Source organism: Watersipora subatra, chromosome 5 (genome assembly GCF_963576615.1).
Source record: "Watersipora subatra chromosome 5, tzWatSuba1.1, whole genome shotgun sequence".
Lineage (NCBI taxonomy): Eukaryota > Metazoa > Bryozoa > Gymnolaemata > Cheilostomatida > Watersiporidae > Watersipora > Watersipora subatra.
This window is the reverse complement of record NC_088712.1, coordinates 47,039,812-47,063,729: the sequence shown is the minus strand read 5'-3', so window position 1 is coordinate 47,063,729 and position 23,918 is coordinate 47,039,812. Positions and strand designations below refer to the sequence as shown.

The 23,918-nt window shown below is 33.2% G+C and overlaps 1 protein-coding gene across 1 annotated transcript; it reads right to left on the bottom strand.

The window, feature by feature from the left end:
• Positions 1-20,781: 20,781 nt before the first annotated feature.
• LOC137396659 (neuropilin-1-like) lies at positions 20,782-23,918 on the bottom strand. Its single transcript, XM_068082976.1, has 4 exons — positions 23,826-23,918; positions 22,809-23,054; positions 21,382-21,535; positions 20,782-20,901 (listed from the first exon to the last, which is right to left on the bottom strand). Exons 1-4 carry the CDS (start codon positions 23,916-23,918, stop codon positions 20,852-20,854), a joined length of 543 nt encoding a protein of 180 aa, XP_067939077.1. The 3' UTR covers positions 20,782-20,851.

The window sequence follows — 23,918 nt, the reverse complement described above, 5'->3', positions numbered from 1 at the left end:
TAAACAAATATTTATGTTTAGTAATAAAACCTTTTAAAATTTACAGTAAATTATTGACTATTTACCAAAAATTTATTTTGAAGCTATAACACTAATAATGTAAATATATTCTTATACCAGAAAAAATTTTTGATCTAAAAACAATTATTTATAAAAATAACATTTAAACAAATTTTCTTTCAAGCCAATAAATAAGAAAAAATGAAAACTAAGAAATAAGTATATATTGATTAAGCAAAACAACATTTACAAAAATTCTACTACACAAATTTTTTCGCCAGAAAAAAATTATTATCGAGTTGTCTTCACTACTGAAAATATTTACATCTACTATATAAACGCAATCGTTGTCTGTCTATCTATCTATCTATCTGTATATCTGTATATCTGTCTGTCCGCTTTATAGAGTACATTACTTTTTGGACTATTAGCCACTAATAGGTATCTACGTAGAGTGAACAAAACAATGTGATTCCAAATTTATGCACACCACTGTAGGGCGCGTTAACGGGAATCTCCGGCTAGTACACGCCGAGCTATACATAACCTATTCATCGTTTTTACACAAAGTCACGTCATCTCCGGTTATCGCGCACCTCTTTACGGTGCTCAACGACACTGGTGTGTTTGAAACAGCAAAATTGCTGCCGTGTTAAAAAGCACCATCCTGAGTTCTGCGGCCTATACAAAGGTGCCTGTACAGCTATACAAATGTACTCATCATTAAATAAAATAATGAATAGTAATTTACTTGCGATTAATATTTACTGCCGATGTGTACCGAGAAGGTCACGCGAATGTTGGTTTTTTGCGGTCACTGGAAAAAAAAACGTAGTACTCAGCTACTAAATTTCTACATAAAAAAGGTAAGTACTCCTTATTCAATGTTGTATTTGTCTATGAATTGCCACATTTTCACTACATAATCCTTTCACTTGCGTCCATGTACAAATTTAGCTTTCGGCCTACTGCCAGCCATTTTGCCGATATTGTTTAATATATATACAACATTTTTTCAATTTCAAACTTTATCTAGAACGTTTGTTTTGATTATATATTTCATTTTTCCAACATGTTAACAAGCACTGCTATACAATAAATTTGTTGTATTTATACTTTGTGCATTGATAAGGCGATGTGAAGCTACAAAGCAAAACAATCCTCTACAATCTTCTTTATTCTTACAAAACCATTACTTTCATCGCCATCAGAGTCAGTGCTGATATTGCTTTTTAATTATCTGTGTAATCACAAACATCTGAATCGGCTATAATGTCATCAACATAAGAAATTGTTTTCTAACTCGATTGCATTTTCCAAACTTACACAAAAAACGGTTGTTTTTAACCACTTCGGGTACAATTGCATAATCCAATTTTGCGTTCAGATACAATTAAATCATGATGCTCTACAGATTATGACATGGGTCAACCAGTTGTCATTTTAACCATAGAAGTACTCACATTTTCACATAGAACACCTATAGATACTTTTTGGAAAGCAGAGAAAATTTTGTATCTGATCATATTATCTATATTGTAAAAATTAAAAATAATAAATATTGAAAGTAGCATGAAATAGCGGTTTTATTAAAATTCGTGTTCTACGAACATATTTGACTAATAAGTGTAGCACATAAATGTATAAAAGTATATATAATAACAAGCAATTAAAACATTATACTGTGTATAAAATGCAATCTACAGTCTCTTCTATAGCTGTTAACTTATCTTTGTCACCACTCCACTGGAAGTCTGCCATTTCTATTGCTGAATTGAAGCCTATACGCATCCACTACTAGCTACTACGCGTTGTTACTAACTGATCGCGATGTTGAACTTTTAACCCAAATTACTTGCATTTGACCATAGCTGTTTGACCATTCTCATGTCTGTAAACATGTCTGAAGGTCATGCTTAGCTTTGTAGATATAGTGTAGCTGTAACCATGCTCTAAATATAGTTGGATGAGTAATACAACTACGCAAAGGCTAAAAGCCGGCTGATGAACTTGAAAGGAATATAGTCGAAGCCGCTATAGCGGGGCGTGCACCCGAAGTGGTTAAGTTGGAAATTCTCAAACAGAGATTTAAAATTAAATTTTAGGCTAATTTAATAGAGAAATCTTTGGACAACACTGTCACTACCATAAAAGTCTTAAAGATCGTTGGTTATGTTATCAACGAATAATAAAATTCAGTTACTAGCAATTGCTGGGCAAGTCGCAAAAATGTGTCTACGACGGTCGACCATAGAAAACGCATGAATGAGTTTACTTCAGTGAAAGGGTTGAAAACGTTGGATTTGCCACTGTTTGTGATAGTAAACATGTTCATTTCCTTTGGCAGCTGAGTTACTTTTACTTTTATTTCAGCTGCGAGTACTACAGAACTACAGCTACTACAGAATTTGCATGGGTACTGCTACTGCGTTTTACCTACTAAATTTCTACATTGAAAAGGTTAGTACTTATCATTCAATGTTCTATTGTCTATGAATTGCCACACCTCCACTACTTAAAACGTTGGATTTGCTACTGTTCGTGATAGTAAGCATGTTCATTTCCTTCCGCAGCTGACTTACTTTTACTTTTTTTCCAGCTATGAGTACTACATAACTACAGCTACTGCAGAACTTGCATGAGCACTCTGAGCGTTGCGATAGGCGACGGTGAAAAGAAAGCGAGTAGTGTATATTACAAAAAAGCACACCATCTCATTCACTTTCAGAAATGCTTGAAGCAGTAAAATGCCTCCCAAAAAGCCTACTGCCCATACGCAAGAACAGATTGGTTCCCGTAGAGAAAGAGACCGAATTCGCAATACAGCAGCTAGATGAGCAGAAACTGCAGAGCAACCACAGCTACGCCCACAAAGAAACAGAACTGCTACTGCAGCTGTTAGAAGTGCAAAAACTGCAGAGCAAACATAGCTACGCCTACAATGAAACAGAATAGCAGCTGCTAGAAGAGCAGAAACCGCTGAACAAACACATGTACATCGAGAGCAGGCCAGAATAGATGCTGCAACTGCTAGAAGTGCAGACTGTTGAGTCGACCCAGCAGCGACTCAAATGGCTCAGAGCAGCAGCTACATTGGCCAGGCGTGCAGAAACCTCCGAGCAGATGCAGCGGTGGCGACAAGAACATGATGCACTAGCTACAACAGCTGCTCAGTGTGCTGAATTTTCAGAGCAGATAAAACAGCGACAACAGCAAGATGCACCAACTACAGCAGCCGCTACCAGGTGCCGTCTATGGGCAGAAAACTTCGCACTTGACTACAGTTCTGCAACAAAGTGAAGGGCCAAATTTTTCTATGGACGAATGTCCAAAAATGCTCCAGATGTAATGCCTTACGTTGGAAAGGCGAGAGAGGCCATATATGTAGTTTATATAGTAAATTTCATTGACAATAAATTTGATCAACACAACCACACTACTGCTGCACAGTTTATATATATCATATCAAAACACAGGCTATAGACGAAGAACTGGTGACTCATGATTAGTGTTTTAAGCATTTAGAAGTTTCAATGCAATAATTTCTGGCAATAGCTTAGCAGTGCAATAGCAAAATATTTTCTAGAATTTCTTAAAATTTGAAAAACCTTTCAATACTGCCAGTTTGAAAGACTTCAGTTTGCTTAGCAATGTCAATTTTATTATCAGTTCTGTACAAATTTAGGACAACTCCGATTTGAGTGGTTCGAGACAGATGCATTGTAGACTACCTGTAGAACACATTGCATATTTTCATTGGTCTCTCCAACATTATTGACATGTACAGCTGCACATGTGCGTGCAGTCTGATCAGCACAAAAATTTCAGTAGATTGCATAACTGGAGTTGTTTTTCAATATGAAAGACAACTCCCAATAAAAATATTGTTTTACGTAAATCTGTTCCCAAACACGGGTAATGCAGCTAGTGTAGTACACTATAAAAGTATATACTTTATATATGTAACTTTATATATACAGTATATAAAAAATTCTTAAGTAAAGTTCTAAGGATCATGTGAAGTTCATAAATGATAATCTCTAAATAAAGCAATTATAAAAATTTAACTCGGCTTTATATGCTGACTTTTTTACAACTAATTCTTTCCGTTATGTCATCTTTAATCCTTAATGTGGACGTATTAAAATGATTTTTAAAAGCTGGTTTCGTAGGCTAATCATTTTATAAGTAAGTCCATATTGAAAAGTAGAGCTCTTCAATATAAAAGCTTTAAATATGCAGGGGCAAACATTGTGCAAAATCTATCAATTATGAACCAAACAGTAAAAAGAAAAATTCTAAAAGAATGTTATGCTAAAAATTAATTTCATGACTAAAATGACAAGGACAGTAATAAACTGTTTGAATCTGCTCACAATCTGCTTAAATCACACACACACACACACACACACGCACGCACGCACGCACGCACGCACGCACACGCGCGCACGCGCGCACACACACTCACGCACACACACACACGAACTCACTCACACATGCACGCGCACACACCACCACACGCACACATAATGACAAAGTCTTTTATTAATGTAGATGTGTGTGTGGGTCTTTTCTTATATTGTCAGCAACTTGAGTCTAGGGTTTTAAATAAGTTGATAATCGAGGGGTGGTGAAAGCTGGGTTAGCTGGGTTTGATAGGTACTTTGGCATGTTGGGTGTTACACCACAAGTTTGACTGTTTTCAGTAATACACTACTCTACCAAAACTACTTTGATGTTTTAAAAAATTGTAATTACATCTTTCTGTGTATCTTTGTTGTTCCTAAGTTAAAGAAGTTCTGAAAATGCTTTGTTACAGCTTTGAGTGACAACATGACGTCGGGGGTAGATAACTTCATTTCTGTTCTTTCTTGATGAGTTGTGTTCCTTCAAAACTCTGTACGGTCTTTGAGAGCAACCCAATTTGTTTCAACTACTTTGTACATATATTGAGATTTTGCGTGTAGATTCTGGTAACTTCATACATTTCCTAAATTTTAGAACTAAAATTTATGTAGCATCAAAACTTATTTTATTAATAGCAATAAAAAGCTTAGCACTTGTAACATTTTGTTAGATATTGCGCAGCGAAAGACATTGAGGGCACTTTGTTTAATGGTGGACAAATTATCTGATGTATAAATTGTTAGAAGTTAAAAAATGACACCAATTTGGCCCACTGCACTAGCAAAAGTTCAAACAAAATTAAATCGGTTAGGTTAGTTATTAAGTAGCTAATATTATATTTAACTCGTCAGGATCGCAGTGGAGGCTGAGTTTTACACGGTCTCTTTGTCAGAGTCCGGGGATGATTGCTTAGGTTCCTACATCTTTTCTAGGTCAACGCATTCAGTAGTGCCGTCCGCTTTTATTCCTATCAAGAAAATTATAATATTCTAATAGAATATCAAAGAATAAAACATAACATAATATAATATATAACATAATATAATACTGAACAATAATATGATCTTTACTCTAATCAGAAGTGTGTTCATCCATCTGTCTGAAGATATGGTGATATGTTGAGATAAAAAATTACTTTGTCTGAGAATCAAACTAACAACATGTGATATGTTGGATCAACAATCTAGCACTTGCATTAATTGGCTACCTACCAAACATAATAGTTCATATACATACCTCGTAGCAAATACCGCACATAATAGCTGAACATATAATTGTTACAGTTGATTTCTCACAGCACACTAGACTGCCAGCATACTCATATAATTTAAAATAAGATAAAATGATATAAAGTTAAATAACAAAATATGGCATAAAAACATAATGTATTTCAATACAATTAAGCTAAATAAACTTAAATAGAATAAAACCATTTAGACTGCAATACCTGCATATATTGCCATGAAACCTCTATAATCCGTTGTGTATGAATCGCTGACAAATTCCAAGTACATGCTTTTTCCAGTGGAGTAGAGGGGAGGGGCAATACCGTGTCCACACCATAATTCATATGGAGCTGCAGCTGAGTTTCCATCATGAACCTACATATCAAGTAAAAAATAAAATTTGTAAAGCGCTTTATTTTTTGCCAAAATTTTTCATTTCTATCATCATTGGTAACATTTTAAAGCAACAACAAACATAACATGTAACGTTCTGTTTGTTGTTGTATGGCAAACTGCCATGATAAATTGAAAAACGTTATTCTCAAAATGACATTTTGAGGCAAATTTAAAAGTTTGCCTTAATCTTTCACTAAGCCAATGAATTGTTTATCCAAAACGAAAATAAATATATCATTTAAATTAGTGATAAATTCTGCATATGATCAGTCACTAACAATACTTAAAAGCCTCAATGTGTTTGGTTTGAAAGAAATAATTTGCAAGCTTTAACAAGCTCATTTTAACAAAAAATTAAACTATAGTTTTGAGAAATAGTTTCATGGATAAAACGTATTACCAACTACTTACTGCGTTATGCATTTATTGTAACCATAAAAGCTAAATCTAAACCCTTGTACAATGTTTAACAAAATGTTTGTTAAGAATATTTTCTGCATTACAGATGGAATACCAAAATACTATGCTAGAGAGAAAAACAGAATAAAAAACCCACTTTTTGGAACAGCCATGAGGAAAATCTTTGTTATTTTCACTGGATGAACGCTTTGAAGGATAAAAATGTGAAACTTTCAAAACGTCTTTAAAGAGACAAACCTCATTAAAGATGAACACAAAATTTTATTAATTTTTATCAGAAAGTATTGTTGTTTTTTATCATTTACAATCGTTTTTGATGTTTAAAGTTATTGGACTGGCAGAATGTTTTAAGATTAAATCAGCAAAACTTGGTTAAAATCCTCAGAAGAAACATATGCGCTGAAATGACATCACTAGTTTCTCGGCTGCCTGTCTCTCTCGTTATCGATATTGGCTATTGTGTTCAAGCTTCAGCATTATGGGGTCTCTATTCTGGCGGCCTCTCGCTTATGTGCAACTATAGTCGTCATAATCACACTGTTGATTGAATCTGACACTGCGATAAAGCCTTCTTTAGTTTAATCTTAAACAATCCTTGAAGTCAGATCACCCCAATCATCAAAAACAGTCTAAATTGAGAAAAATAATGCTATAATTTTTGATAAACTCAACTAAGGTTTCTGTAAGTTCATATTTGAGTTCTGATCACTAGCCAGGCCTGCTAACTCAAGAGTGGGGCAATGCGTGAGATTTGGTTTTGGGTCAATTGATGTATCAATGATAGTATATATAAAATTGTGGAAATTGGGGCAAAGATCTCGCGCATTTCTCACGCATTTTCATTTTGTCTGTGAGGTGATTGCGTGAGTCTCACGCCCAGTGCGTGAGAGTTTGCAAGTATGTCACTAGCTCATTATAAGAAAAAAGCTATCTAGCTATTTAGATGCTTTTACGACAAGACCGCCTGGTTATAAAGAGTACAAAGCTGCTAACAAAAATGTGCTCACAAAATAAAGTTTCTGACCTTGACATAGTCGTAGCAGTATCTGATGCCACTCACACCCACGAAGCTGTGCAAGCTTAGCATTGGAACGAACTCAAGCTTGATCCGCTCATAGGGAGCAGAAACCTGGATGTGCCACCTGCATGTTGTGTTGTCTAGATGATACACTGGGAAACCTGGAGTATGGAAGAATCCGGTAGGAGCGGTGTAGGTACCCCCACAGTCTAGTGGCCCGGTAGTTTGTCTTTTGTTTCTGCTAACTTCTACCTGTAGGAATTACAAGATGCAATATTAAAAAGCAAAATATACATGCAAAGTAGTTCCCAGAGTAGGTGTTTGTAGAGTTAGACATTTATCTGGATCCTGCCCACTGTTTTAGTGGCAGCAGCCACTATCTCCACATACAAGTTTTTTAATTGAGTGCATGTAAAGTCAGCAAAATTTCATACTGTCATTCTTTGTTAGTTTTCTGATGAATCAGTCTAAAATTTTTGAAAATATTACAGCTTTATACATAAAAATAAAAGGGTTGAGAAAATTGAAAAACAAAAAAAATGAACAAAACGAAACAAAGAAATTATGTTTGAATGCAATAAATACTAAGCGAAAGCAACTTCCTTTTTGCATTTGCCTGCCCAGGAGGTTTTGCAAAACCTTGCCTTCAACCTAATTTCATCCTTACAAAAACTGTAATTTTTTTAAAGAGCCCTTTTTAGCATTATTAAAATTACATAAATAAAACATTTTCACTCCGTAAAGACTTGTATTATATAAAAAATTTTAAAGTAACTTGTATGCTTTTGTATCACAGCTAAACTAAGAACCTGTTTCATTTTTTAAATAGTACCTAGCTTCTGTCATCCTCTCCAAACATTTTGTTTTGTATATGTGAGTACTACTTCATTATTTTAACTCTATTTAAAGCCAAGATTCTACCTATGAAACACTTGCAAGATTTTGTAAAACATTGCAAGTGATCTCACATCACCAAATGCTTTTTCAGCGTCAGTGAGAAAGAGCTCATTGAGGCAGACTTTTAGCTTACAGATCTACCAATCCACCTACGGACCTGCCATGAAACAAGTCAATTACATTTAATATAATTGAAAAACTGCACAATATTCAGTTTTTATCTTGTCTTTTTACATGTTGGTAGATATAAGAACGAGGTCAGGCAGATATTGAATACGGGTTATTAGAATCCCTCTTTGATGATGCGTATAATTACCAATGTTTGTTTCAAAATTAGCAAATGAACTTCTGTCTTAATTAGCAAATGCTATTAAGATGCGCATTAAGATCTAGTAAATTAACAATAAATTTAAAAATATTTGAAATATAAATATATCGATTAACGTCATTAAGTGAATTAATTGAAAACAGGTCTGAGATGAGAGCATTCCAGCCTCAGCTTTCAACTATCTGTTCAAAGCAAACAAGCTGCAAAAAAATTGCAATTCCGAAAATAAATGACACTTACTAATCGCGATGACGCTTTTTCAAATGCTTGCCCAAAAGCTAGCAAGCACCCTCCTAAAACAGCAAATAGAACAAGTTTTGTTTGAAAATCCATTCTAGAAAACCTCTTTTTACTTGCTTCTAAGGAATTAGCTGAGCAGTCAATACCAAATGCACTGATTAACTGGACAGTCGCTCTTTTATATGGAAAGACACTCTGGAGAAGGCATGTGGCTCGGCGGCAATAAACGCATAGTTGGCAACTAACACAGATTACGTTGATTTGATGCGTTAATGTCATAATCAGTAGTCACGAAACATTACATGTCACACGAAGGCCAATTTTGCCTAATAGTGGCGTGACTAATAGATACACCCAACCCCTACTTATTTGAATTAATACAAACTGGGTCATGTCTGGACATTGAAACAATCCAAACATTTAAGATGGAGTACATTACTGTATATTAAAAAGCATATATAATGTCGCACACATACATGCATGTATGTGCATATTATACCATACTGTAGCTTTAGGGAAGTACATGTACTTCCCTAAAGCTACAGTATGGTATAATATGCATATACAATATACATGGTGAAGTTACATATATGGTTAAACCTGCTATTATAGAGTACAGTATAACATTATAATATTAATATTACTAGCAGTAATACATATGTAGTACCAAACGAAAGTTAAAGTACAATACTCTGGCGGGAATCTCACTCATATGCGTAGCTTGCATAGTCTGTTGCGATAGCTACCAATTGTTCAAAGACAATTGTCTAGACTCTGGATGTCGTCTGGATTGAAGTTGAAGAATTGCAAATTAAAGATGTAAAATCTAACAAAGCGAGAGTGGGCTGTTCGTTACGTCTACAGATATTGCATATGCCACAAACTATAACTTTTATCAAACATCAAATTAGTTGATATGGCAAACGGAATTTGGAGAAAAATTTTATTATTACGATATGAATAAGCAACAGCTCTAGTTTTAGATGTGCATGCAGATTTATAAACAAACTTTTAAAGAATAAGCAATACATATCCAAGCAATTTATAAACATGATAAGTAATATGTCAAATGAGTTTTACATATTCTTAAAATTATAAGATACAATAGTAAAAGTTAGGATTTATTGAATGAGTTTAGTTCTTAACAATTGCTCGCTGAAGTGGGCTTGCAGATTATTCAATTACAATAATCTCTCCTATTTTGTAGAAGTTGTGTTTTAGACTCATTATCAAGATAGAAAGTTCTTCAAAATATAAAATAATATTTTTCAAGTATGAGCAGATATCGCCACACTTAAAAACAAATAATGCTATATAATTTTAAAGCTTCAGAACACTTAAATAGATTTCTAAACTTTCCAACTACTATATAGTTATATGTCAGCACATGTAGGCCTACATGTACTTCTACATCTGACAGGTCGGTATACTACTATTTACACACTTTATATTATTATATAACATATAATATGTTGTAACTAATTATAGTAATAACATATAATACCTTGTACATGTATTATAGTACTATACATGAATAACATATAGTACATTGTACAAATATTATAGTAGTATATGACATATAGTACATTGTACATATATTATAGTACTATACAACATATAGCCCATTATATATATATATATTATATACCTGTACATGGCGGTCATGTATTCCAATGTTTGTTACCAAAGATGATATGTGCATGTACATGTATGTTAATCTAACTAGTACGCTGGTGATTCGCGCCGTGACAGATCGTCATGTTTGATGATTATGAGTGCAGTTATTCTTAAATGTGAAAAAATGGTCAAGTTATGCAATGGTAAAGTCTGGCTTTGAAGTCAAATATCTGAGTTTGATTTCTATGCACTGCAGTATTTTTCCTATGGCTTTTATTTTTGCTCTGGACAAATGAACATGGCTCTTATCAGAGTAGAGATTAAGTCTCTGTTAGTTATTTATTGGTGACGGGAGTTAAACAGTAGAAACTATTTCAATTATACTCATTTTAATTTCTACAATATAAAAGTTACAATGATCTCCAAACTTTCTTAACATTAGAGATCATTTTAACCTTTATCTTTGATAACTTCCTCTTAAAAAAATAATTTTTCCCTAACGAAACTATTTCCTCATCTGAAAAGAGAGCTCTAAATCACTCCACCTGTAAAAAACCATTATAGGCACTTCACAGGTAAAAATATATACAGAGTGTGAATACTATGCATCATGCAATGGTAGGGTAACCATGTTACCAAAGCTAATTGGTGTTTTGTACCCAACATAGCAAAGTTACTGTCACACCTGGTGTATTGCGTTATCACCATAGCTATTATTTATAATCAAAAAACTAATTTTTCCTCATTTGGAAAACAAAATTAATTTTCAAGTACTAATAAAACGAAAAAAAGTAAAACTAGGCAAAAGAACAAACAAAAGCAAAGCATTAGTATGTCGGTTGTAACCAGATAATAAAGTTTCAAAACTATTTTTCTGTGTTGGAAAAAACCGTTAGTTCTGTGTTGAAAAAAATTACAGCAGCAAACATGTGTGATATAACCATAAAACTTGAAAGTTGGATTCTATTTTCACATCATGCTAAAAGAGAACTAAGATATTAGCTTGTAATATTTTGTAAGCAGGGTGCGCTGCGGAGTGGGTGATGCAAAATAGAGAGTGCATAGTCCCAGTAAATATAATTATATTTTTAGGACTGTTTCAGAAATAAAACTATTACACAATCAAAAACTGGAAAAAAATTACTATTGTTAATGGTAAAAGAGCAAAATATTAAAATATAGTTTTAAGATCTAATATTTGCTACAATGTGAGTGATGTCAGACTTTGTTAATCTGTTCAAAGGCATGGTTAGATGTTTGGACAAAAACTGCACTCACTAGCTGCGCTACCCAGCATCGCCTAGGTAATAAAAACGTATCTCGACAGAATATTGATTTGTATTTAACATATAACAACATTTACCATTCTAACTTTCAAACTACTTATCGTGAGAGAAGTATTCAACAGAGCTCCAACACACGCCATTCAGCTTGATAAACCCACAATTTACATCTGTTTCAGCCAACTGGTATGTGGGAATAATTAGGCTCATAGTTATTCTCTCAGCTTTACTGGCACACCTGACGACCTGATGACCTCTTATGAAGCTCAATAGACTGCTTGAGTGCTAGTAACTAGTAACTATAATTATTATATGCAAAGGTATCTCTTGATGTCCTGAGGTAAAAAAGTGTCAGTTATACTGTGACATTGACAAGTAGCAGGTATTAAACAAATGCATCTTCCACAAAGTCCCAGACTGTTGTAAGATAGATAAGATAGATAAAATATATACTATGTATATCTACATGTACATGTATATTATAAATACGTAAATATAAAATACAAGTAAATAAATATTCCAGCAAAATTTAATGTCTGTGGGAGTCTCCATTATCCAACTGTAACTTGACAAGCAGCAGGGTATAAAAACAAATGCATTTTCCACATTATCCCAGGCTTCTGTAGCATAGATAAAATGCAAATGACTATCTTTGTTGGAGTCTCTTTTTATCTACATATAAGCATAGTTTTTGTTTGTTTTGAAGTTGCCCTCAAATGGGAATTATACAGATGTCATCTTTTTAGGCTTTAGTGAGCAATAGGAATCTGATCAATTGTTGATTCAGTGAATAACTAGTTTAAATTTCATATCCCAATATACATGTATTTACTTGATAAATCCAGGGTTTTATTCTACATTTTTTTCTTGAAACTCTCGAGTTTGTACGTTTTAACTGCGATCAAGTTTTTCCCCATTTTAACCTTGAAACATCCTGGCAGTCAGATCACCAAAATACCAAGCAAAACTTCAACTATTAAAAAATATACTTTTTGACGAAATCTCTTAAAGTTTGAAGTGAGTGATCATTTAACGACTATTTACCCAAAATATTATTTTGGAACTGAGACACAAATAATGCAAACTTAATCTCATATCAGAAAATACTTAAAACAACTATTTATAAAATAAAATTTAAAGAAACTTTGGTTTGAGCCAATAAATGAAAAAAAGAAGAAAAAAGTAAAATTGAATGAGCAAAAATGTATTGATAAAATTTCTATAAGTTAAATTTTTTCAAAGTTTTTTATCATAAAAGAAAGTAATTTATTGTGGAGTTGTCTTTACTACCAAAAATACTTAAATTCATTATCTAAGTATATACTGTATATGTGTAACTTTATATATAAAATATATATACAATTTTTGAATACATTTTCTAATGAATATGTGAAGCTCATAAATGATACACCATTTAATAAAGTTATTATACAAATTAAGCTTGGCTTTGTATGCTGACTTTTTATACAATTAATTCTTTTCATTATGTCATCTGTATTAAAATGTGGAAATATTAAAATGATTTTTAGATGCTGATTTTGTGGGCTAATAAATTTCAAAATAAAATTATATTGGAAAGTAGAGCTTGTTAGTCTAAAAACCTTTGATGTGCGGTGACAAATATTGTGTGAAAATTTATCAATTAAAAACCAAATGTAAAATAAAAAATTGTAAAAAGTTTGTTGTTAAAATATTAATTTCAAGACTAGAATGACAAAGACAGTAATAAAATTATTTAAATCTGCTAAATACATTAGCCAAACTGACTAGACACGTGTAATCACTAAACAAATATCTTCGTCTGAGGTTTAATGTAGCTTCACATGTCACCAAATATTAATAAACATTTTTGTAACAGGCAAATGATCTGAAAAAGGCTTATAGGCAAGCTGACCATATGGCTTCATAAAAAAAAATCTTGTTTTGCATTCTTATCCTTTCAGGCTGTAGAAGGTCGACCTGTCACATGATCTCATATATGTATTTACATTCAGAGTCAAAACAATACCGTAAATCCTCTATTTGAACGCAATGGCACTTTATTTTTCAACCCTCTTATAGTTGTGGTGAAATAAAGGTAGCAATCAAATAAAAATTTTATGGTATGTGCGAGAAAGTGCTTCTAAAAGATCGCTGAACTTTCCTAATAGGCCATTGGTATTCTAAGGGGGCAAAAGTATTGTCCAAGATTTTAAGATTCATGGCACTTATCTGTGAGAAAATCATCAGGAGGTGCAAATGGCTCATTAAGTACTTAATTCTTTGTGTCGTGTTTGTTAGGTTCATAAAGATGCTTTGGTATAAATATGCAAACGCTTCATTGCTTGTAAAATTAAGATTGGAAACTTACCGTCGCCTCGACTATCATATCTTGGCTTTTTACCAAAGCTCTGTTTGATTAGAATTACACAGATCAGGCGTTTATTTTATAAAAGTGTTTTTGTAAATAAATTGAGCAGATTACCAATAAATCATTTTAACAGTCAAGTTGGTAAGAATAAAAGGTGAAAGGAGAGACCGGAAGTAATAGCAAACAGTAAAGACGCAGCACTGCGATAAACTTCTGGTATTGACCAAGTCCTTTTCCTCAGCTTCATTCAACTTGTTATCTTTGAAAAGTGAGCTTACTCTAAATTTTAGCAGATTTTACCAAAAAGTATTTGTATTGTTTTATCATTTGTTATTGCTTTATGTTTGACCGCAAGTTAGTGGTCTGACTGCCAGGATGTTTCAAGATTAAAATGGACATAACCTGATTTCAATTAAAACGTTCAGGTTTGAGCAAAAGTGCGATCACGGCATCTAAAGCTGCATTTCGGCAAAAGGCACTGACAAAATAGAGACGTGTAACGCTGCAACATGAATGCAGTAGCAAAAATCAATTCTCACAATAATACCAACTAGCGATGTCAGTACACCCATCCCTTATTCGGAGTGTTTAAAAAGTAATGATCTGGCTGTCAGATCACTTCGACCAACAAAAACATTTGCAAAAAATAGAAAAATACAAATAATTTTGCAACATTTGCAACATTTTGTAAAATCTACTAACTGTGGGTGCAAATTTATCTTTAACTGTTTTATTCAACAGAAAAAAAACCTGTTGAAGTTTCATGCATCCAAAAGCAAAAAGGTTCATCAGTCATAAATAAACTTACATGTAGTTTACTTCTTTTGTCCAAATAAATAAAAGTCCTCTGTCATTTTCTGAAATTAATATCACTAACTTTGATATCATTTGTTTACACTGAAATAAACCATCATAATACATACAAACCATATTCGTTCCAACTACAAACTAGCTGTTTGTGTAATAAGCTAATCACAAGAATATACATGTAGTAACAGATGATCATATCAGAAGGTTTATCATTAGAAGCTTCAGGGTAAGATGTTTCTGAAAAAAGCCGAAAAGATGTTATTATTCTTCTTAACTGTTTAACTATGCAGATATACCAGGAAATTTAGGCTAAAGAAGTAATGATATGTGTTTAAATGGGGAAAAAAATTCTCATAATGCGTTGATGCGTTCAAACTAGCTTAAGAATTTTTTTGGCAATTAAGGGGTATTTATAGTTATTTAGATTATTAGATTACACGGTATAGTAATTCTGAGAAGAAATACTTTTTCCCTTTATCCATTTACTGCATGAAGTTGCTTAAAAGTGTTTTCTACATGTGATTTTGACAGTTTACAATAATATCTTTAGCTCATGTTGTTAGTATATTACATAGTACTACACAAACTACTAAGCATGAAAATTTGCAATAGAGCTTTTTAATATGCTTTCATGAAACTAATGCGTCTTTTTGCTATTAAAGCCAAATTGCTTTTAAGTTTCTGATTACATAATTGGAATATTTTTCTATCTTTTAAGTGTGTGCTCCATGTGCACTCAGTTCAGCATACTAATAAGTACAAGTATCTGAAAGAATACAACATATACTTGGTGACGAGAATATTTAAGCTGTAAATTTTTACACAACTTTATTGCTTTACCTCTAAATTTAGACACAGTTATCCCACCATTGTGTATTAAAACATGGCTACTCTAACCAATCAGCTGATTCAGCTACTCACTGAACAGATGGTGCTGCAAAAGGAATAGATAGAGCCGCAGAAAAAACTGCTGAAGCATCAGATGGAGCAGGAAAAGGAACTGCTGGAACAGCAGATGGAGCCGCAGAAGGAACAGCTGGAGCAGCAAAAGTAACAGCTGAAACAGTAGATGAAGCAGCGGAAGGAGCAGCAGAACGAACAGCTGGTGCAGCAGAAGGAACTGATGGAACAATAGATGAACCAGCAAAAAGAACATATGGAGCAGCGGAAAGAACAGATGGAGCAGCAGAAGAAACTGCTGGAGTAGCAGAAGGAATTGCTGGAACAATAGATGAAGCCTCAGAAAGAACAGTTGGAGCGGCAGAAGAAACAGGTAGAGCAGCAGAAAGAACTGGTGGAGCAGCATAAGGAACATGTGGAGCAGCAGAAAGATCAGGTGGAGCAGCATATAGGAACATGTAGAGCAGCAGAAAGATCAGGTGGAGCAGCAGAATGAACAGATGAAGCAGCAGAAAGAACAAGTGGAGCAGCAGAAGGAACAGGTGGCGCAGCGGAAGGAACATATGGAGCCGCAGAAGGAACAGATGGAGCAGCATATGAAGCAGCAGAAGGAACAAGTGGACCAACAGAAAGAAGAGAATATATAGCAGATGAAAATATTACCACGATCAATGGAGAATTGAGCAAGGGAGCAGCTACTCCTAGTTTCACTGCTTTTGATCTAAACATAAATCTATCGACAGTTTGCTTGCTACCCTTTAAAGCATTTGTAGAAGCTAATTCTATCACCAATGATGAAGTACCACAGATTTTTCTGACAAATCAATCAAAAATTATTCACAAACAGTTAACTGATTGGTTAGATCAACAGAACCCCAAAAAGAAGTCAGAAAACTGTCAATGGATGATATTAAGGAATGGTGATGACTCAATAAAATCCAAGGACATTTATTATAAGAGAACGATATCATTTCTGAAGCAATATAAAAATAAACTTATGAGAGACGATTCAAGTACTGTCAGCAAGAATTACACATAATAATACAACTTGTGAGTCTGCTATCATTACTGATGCTCTAGATAAAGCTCTACGTGCAACATTCATTTGCTCAGTTAGAAATGAAGCAATTTTAAAGGCTCTTTTTAAACTTGACAATGAATAGCTCACTTTAACCAGAGCTGTTGATTGCTATGGAAATGGAAGAAGCAGCTAAGGTGACAAAAAACAGTTTATGGTTCAATTACACCTGTGAAATTTGTAAAAAAAAGATGACTGAAAAGCCTACAACTGCTTCCGAGGAGAAAAAAGTATGCTACAGATGTGGAAAACCAAATCACAAGTCAACCGAATACAGATACATAAATACTACTGGTATTTTCTGTAAGCTTACAGAACATCTAAAAGTAGTCTACCAAAAAAAGGAGAAGAGTGCTAAGCATCTAAAATTAGTAAAGGCGGTACAAGTTGTTGATACCATTACACAGATACAAGTGGACCTTAGTTTACCGGAACATGCGATGACTTTGGAAGTAGATACCGGAGCAGGAGATAACTACCTATTATTTGATAACTGTATAAAAATGAGAAGTTCAACACTCCCCATTTCCAAAATTCAATATGAGTCAGCCACTAAAGACGTGATTGAGATATTAGGAGTTTGTCTTGTTAACACAAAGATCAGTGTGCATCAACATGAAAAGCTTATAAAGTTTGTTTGTGATCAACTATCACAATAATACCAACTAGTGATGTCAGTACACACATCCTTTATTCGCAGTGTTTAAACCGCAATATGAAGTTTTTTCGATTTTAATCTTGCTATGCTCTGGCTGTCAGATCACTTCGAGCAACAAAAACATTTGCAAAGAATAGAAAAATACAAATAATTTTGGATAAAATCTACTAAATGTGGGTGCAAGTTTATCTTTAACTGTTTTATTCAACAGAAAAAAATGGTTGAAGTTTCACGCTTCCAAAAGCAAAAAGTTTCATCGGTCATAAATAAACTTAGTTTACTTTTTTTTCCAAATAAATAACAGTCCCCTGTCATTTTCTGAAATTAATGTCACCAACTTTCATATCATTTGTTTACACTGAAACAAACCATCATAATGCATACAAACCATATTCATTCCAACTACAAAAAGTTTTTTGTCTAATAAGCTAATCACAAGAATATATGCATGTAGTAACAGATGATCATATCAGAAGGTTTATCATTAGAAGCTTCAGGGTAAGATGTTTCTGAAAAAAGCCTAAAAGATGTCATTACTCTGTTTAACTGTTTAACTGTGCATACATACCAAGAAAGTCAGGCTAATTGTATTAGAAGAGCAATATAGATATGTGTTTAAATGGGGAAAAAAACTTCTCCCAATTATGCATTGATGCATTCAAACTAGGTTAATAATTTTTTTTAGCAATCAAGGGGTATTTTTAGTTATTTAGATTATTAGATTACATGGTATAACACATCTGGAAAGAAGTCTGTAAAGAAAGACTTTTTCCCTTTATCCGTTTACTGCATGAGGTTAAGAATATTGTTTGCATAGCAGGCAAATATCGAAATACGCTAGCAAGAAAGCCAAAAATAAAAAACCTCCTCTTAAAACAGCCATGAGGAAAACATTTCCTAGCTCCAGCGGGTGAACACTCTGAGGAATCAGTGTTACTAGCTCTCCATGTACAGATTATTTCTATGATAAATAACTCAGATTCCAAGCACCATACTATGTTTTCCCGATGATATTATGCACTAGCCCTCTCTTGTTATTGTGATGTTGAGGGGCACGTCTGAGACTAATTAATTTCTAGCCTCGAGTGATCTCGCAAAACTGTGATTGACATATAGTCCTAATGCCAGGCAACTGCAGGTCACAATTTAATCGATGTGATCAAGACTCCGATGTATTGAACTATATAATAAAAAAATTATATAATTTATGTGCTTTAACTTTCATATTGCAGTTTATTTATTTGATAAGTTTAGGATTTTACTTCTACATTATTTCTTTAAAAATTTAAAATCTGTAAACCTCAACTGCAAATAAGTTTGATCAATCAACAATCTTGAAACATTCTGGCAGTCAGATCCCCTATAACAACGAGCAACATTTGAAAGGATAAACAAATATTTATACTTTGTGATAAAATTTTTTAAAATTTGCAGTAAATTATTGACTATTACCAAAAAATTATTTTGAAACTATAACACTAATAATGTAAATATATTCTTATATCAGAAAAAGTTTTTGATCTAAAAACAATTATTTATAAAAATAACATTTAAACAAATTTTTGTTCAGGCCAATAAATGAGAAAACAGAAAAAACGACGACCAAGAAATAAGTATATATTGAATAAGCAAAACAACATTTACGAAAATTTTACTACACAAATTTTTTTGCCAGAAAAAAAAAAATTGTCGAGTTGTCTTCACTACCGAAATTATTTACATACACTATAAAAGTATATACTTTATATATGTAACTTTATATATAAAGTATATAAAAAATTATTAAGTGAAGTTCTAAGGTTCATGTGAAGTTCATAAATGATAATCACTAAATAAAGCAATTATAAACATTTAGCTTGGCTTTATATGCTGACTTGTTATACAACTAATTCTTTCCGTTATGTCATCTTTAATCTTTAATGTAAACGTATTAAACTGATTTTTAAATGCTGGTTTCGTAGGCTAATCATTTTAAAAGTAAGTCCATATTGAAAAGTAGAGTTCTTCAATATAAAAGCTTTAAATATGCAGTGGCAAACATTGTGCAAAATCTATCAATTATGAGCCAAACAGTAAAAAGAAAAATTCTAAAAGAATGTTATGCTAAAAATTAATTTCATGACTAAAATGACATGGACAGTAATAAACTGTTTGAATCTGCTCACAATCTGCTTAAATCACACACACGCGCGCACACGCACACGCACACACGCACACACTTACGCACACACGAACTCACTCACACATGCACGCGCACACACCACCACACGCACACATAATGACAAAGTCTTTTATTAATGTAGATGTGTGTGTGGGTCTTTTCTTATACTGCCAGAAAATTGAGTCTAGGGTTTTAAATGAGTTGATAATCGAGGGGTGGTGAAAGCTGGGTTAGCTGGGTTTGATAAGTACTTTGGCATGTTGGGTGTTACGCCATCTTTCCCTTTTACAATGTTATGATTTATAACTCTGAAAGGAGAAAGAAAAATACTCATTTATATTGTGAAATTTTTTGGTTTTGTACATGAGTGATGATAAAAGATTAGCTAGTTTGAAAAATGTTGATTATTGTCTCAAGCACAAAAAATAAGTTTGACTGTTTTCAGTAACCAACTACTCTACCAAAACTACTTTGATGTTTTGAAAAATTGTAATTACATCTTTCTGTGTATCTTTGTTGTTCCTAAGTTAAAGAAGTTCTGAAAATGCTTTGTTACAGCTTTGAGTGACAACATGATGTCGGGAGTAGATAACTTCATTTCTGTTCTTTCTTGATGTGTTATGTTCCTTCAAAACTCTGTACGGGCTTTGAGATCAACACAATTTGTTTCAGCTACTTATACATATATTGAACTTTTGCGTGTAGATTCTGGTAACTTCATATATTTCCTGAATTTTAGATCTAAAATTTATGTAGCATCAAAATTTATTTTATTAATAGCAATAAAAAGCTTAGCACTTGTAACATTTTGTTAGATATTGCGCAGCGAAAGACATTGAGGCCACTTTGTTTAATGGTGGACAAATTATCTGATGTATAAATTGTTAGAAGTTAAAAAAGGACACCAATTTGGCCCACTGTACTAGCAAAAGTTCAAGCAAAATTAAATCTGTTAAGATAGTTATTAAGTAGCTAATATTATATTTAACTCGTCAGGATCGCAGTGGAGGCTGAGTTTTACACGGTCTCTTTGTCAGAGTCCGGGGATGATTGCTTAGGTTCCTACATCTTTTCTAGGTCAACGCATTCAGTAGTGCCGTCCGCTTTTATTCCTATCAAGAAAATTATGATACTCTAATAGAATATCAAAGAATAAAACATAACATAATATAATATATAACATAATATAATACTGAACTATAATATGATCTTTACTCTAATCAGAGGTGTTTTCATCCATCTGTCTGAAGCTATGGTGAAATGTTGAGATAAAAAATTACTTTGTCTGAGAATCAAACTAACAACATGTGATATGTTGGATCAACAATCTAGCACCTGCATTAATTGGCTACCTACCAAACATAATAGTTCATATACATACCTCGTAGCAAATACCGCACATAATAGCTGAACATATAATTGTTACAGTTGATTTCTCACAGCACACTAGACTGCCAGCATACTCATATAATTTAAAATAAGATAAAATGATATAAAGTTAAATAACAAAATATGGCATAAAAACATAATATATTTCAATACAATTAAGCTAAATAAACTTAAATAAAATAAAACCATTTAGACTGCAATACCTGCATATATTGCCATGAAACCTCTATAATCCGTTGTGTATGAATCGCTGACAAATTCCAAGTACATGCTTTTTCCAGTGGAGTAGAGGGGAGGGGCAATACCGTGTCCACACCATAATTCATATGGAGCCGCAGCTGAGTTTCCATCATGAACCTACATATCAAGTAAAAAATAAAATTTGTAAAGCGCTTTATTTTTTGCCAAAATTTTTCATTTCTATCATCATTGGTAACATTTTAAAGCAACAACAAACATAACATGTAATGTTCTGTTTGTTGTTGTATGGCAAACTGCCATGATAAATTGAAAAACGTTATTCTCAAAATGACATTTGAGGCAAATTTAAAAGTTTGCCTTAATCTTTCACTAAGCCAATGAATTGTTTATCCAAAACGAAAATAAATATATCATTTAAATTAGTGATAAATTCTGCATGTGATCAGTCACTAACAATACTTAAAAGCCTCAATGTGTTTGGTTTGAAAGAAATAATTTGCAAGCTTTAACAAGCTCATTTTGACAAAAAATTAAACTATAGTTTTGAGAAATAGTTTCATGGATAAAACGTATTACCAACTACTTACTGCGTTATGCATTTATTGTAACCATAAAAGCTAAATCTAAACCCTTGTACAATGTTTAACAAAATGTTTGTTAAGAATATTTTCTGCATTACAGATGGAATACCAAAATACTATGCTAGAGAGAAAAACAGAATAAAAAACCCACTTTTTAGAACAGCCATGAGGAAAATCTTTGTTAATTTCACTGGATGAACGCTTTGAAGGATAAAAATGTGAAACTTTCAAAACGTCTTTAAAGAGACAAACCTCATTAAAGATGAACACAAAATTTGATTGATTTTTATCAGAAAGTATCGTTATTTTTTATTATTCGCAAATATTTTTTATGTTTAAAGTGATCGTACTGCCAGAGTGTTTTAAGATTAAATCAGCAAAATTTGGTCGTGGTTAAAATGCTCAGAAGAAACATATGTGTTTAAATGACATTACTAGCTTCTCGACTGCCTGTCTCTCTCGTTATCGATATTGGCTATTGTGTTCAAGCTTCAGCATTATGGGGTCTGTATTCTGGCGGTCTCTCGCTTATGTGCAACTATAAGCGTCATAATCACACTGTTGATTGAATCTGACACTGCGATAAAGCCTTCTTTAGTTTAATCTTGAACAATCCTTGAAGTCAGATCACCCCAATCATCAAAAACAGTCTAAATTGATAAAAATACAGCTATAATTTCTGATAAATTCAACTAAGGTTTCTGTAAGGTCATCTTTGAGTTCTGATCACTAGCTCTCTATAAGAAAAAGCTTTCATGCTATCTAAGATGCTTTTACGACAAGACCGCCTAGTTATAAAGAGTACAAAGCTGCTAACAAAAATGTGCTCACAAAATAAAGTTTCTGACCTTGACATAGTCGTAGCAGTATCTGATGCCACTCACACCCACGAAGCTGTGCAAGCTTAGCATTGGAACGAACTCAAGCTTGATTCGCTCATAGGGAGCAGAAACCTGGATGTGCCACCTGCATGTTGTGTTGTCTAGATGATACACTGGGAAACCTGGAGTATGGAAGAATCCGGTAGGAGCGGTGTAGGTACCCCCGCAGTCTAGTGGCCCCGAAGTTTGTCTTTTGTTTCTGCTAACTTCTACCTGTAGGAATTACAAGATGCAATATTAAAAAGCAAAATATACATGCAAAGTAGTTCCCAGAGTAGGTGTTTGTAGAGTTAGACATTTATCTGGATCCTGCCCACTGTTTTAGTGGCAGCAGCCACTATCTCCACATACAAGTTTTTTAATTGAGTGCATGTAAAGTCAGCAAAATTTCATATTGTCATTCTTTGTTAGTTTTCTGATGAATCAGTCCAAAATTTTTGAAAATATTACAGCTTTATACATAAAAAAAAAGGGGTTGAGAAAATTGAAAAACAAAAAAAAATGAACAAAACGAAACTATGAGCTCATTGAGGCAGACTTTTAGCTTACAGATCTACCAATCCACCTACGGACCTGCCATGAAACAAGTCAATTACATTTTATATAATTGAAAAACTGCACAATATTCAGTTTTTCTCTTGTCTTTTTACATGTTGGTAGATATACGAACGAGGTCAGCCAGATATTGAATACGGGTTATTAGAATCCCTCTTTGATGATGCGTATAATTACCAATGTTTGTTTCAAAATTAGCAAATGAACTTCTGTCTTAATTAACAAATGCTATTAAGATGCGCATTAAGATCTAGAAAATTAACAATAAATTTAAAAATATTGGAAATATAAATATATCGATTAACGTCATTAAGTGAATTAATTGAAAACAGGTCTGAGATGAGAGCATGCCAGCCTCAGCTTTCAACTATCTGTTCAAAGCAAACAAGCTGCAAAAAAACTGCAATTATGAAAATAAATGACACTTACTAATCGAGATGACGCTTTTTCAAATGCTTGCCCAAAAGCTAGCAAGCACCCTCCTAAAACAGCAAATAGAACAAGTTTTGTCTGAAAATCCAT

What these genes read in the sequence shown, in the direction of transcription:
- LOC137396659 (XM_068082976.1), bottom strand. Translation starts at nt 23,918, where the DNA reads ATGGATTTTCAGACAAAACTTGTTCTATTTGCTGTTTTAGGAGGGTGC. An exon ending in ACTGCTACGACTATGTCAAG is followed by an intron (nt 21,536 to 22,808) that starts GTCAGAAACTTT and finishes CTTGATATGTAG; the next exon opens with GTTCATGATGGAAACTCAGC. An exon ending in TTTCATGGCAATATATGCAG is followed by an intron (nt 20,902 to 21,381) that starts GTATTGCAGTCT and finishes TTTTCTTGATAG; the next exon opens with GAATAAAAGCGGACGGCACT.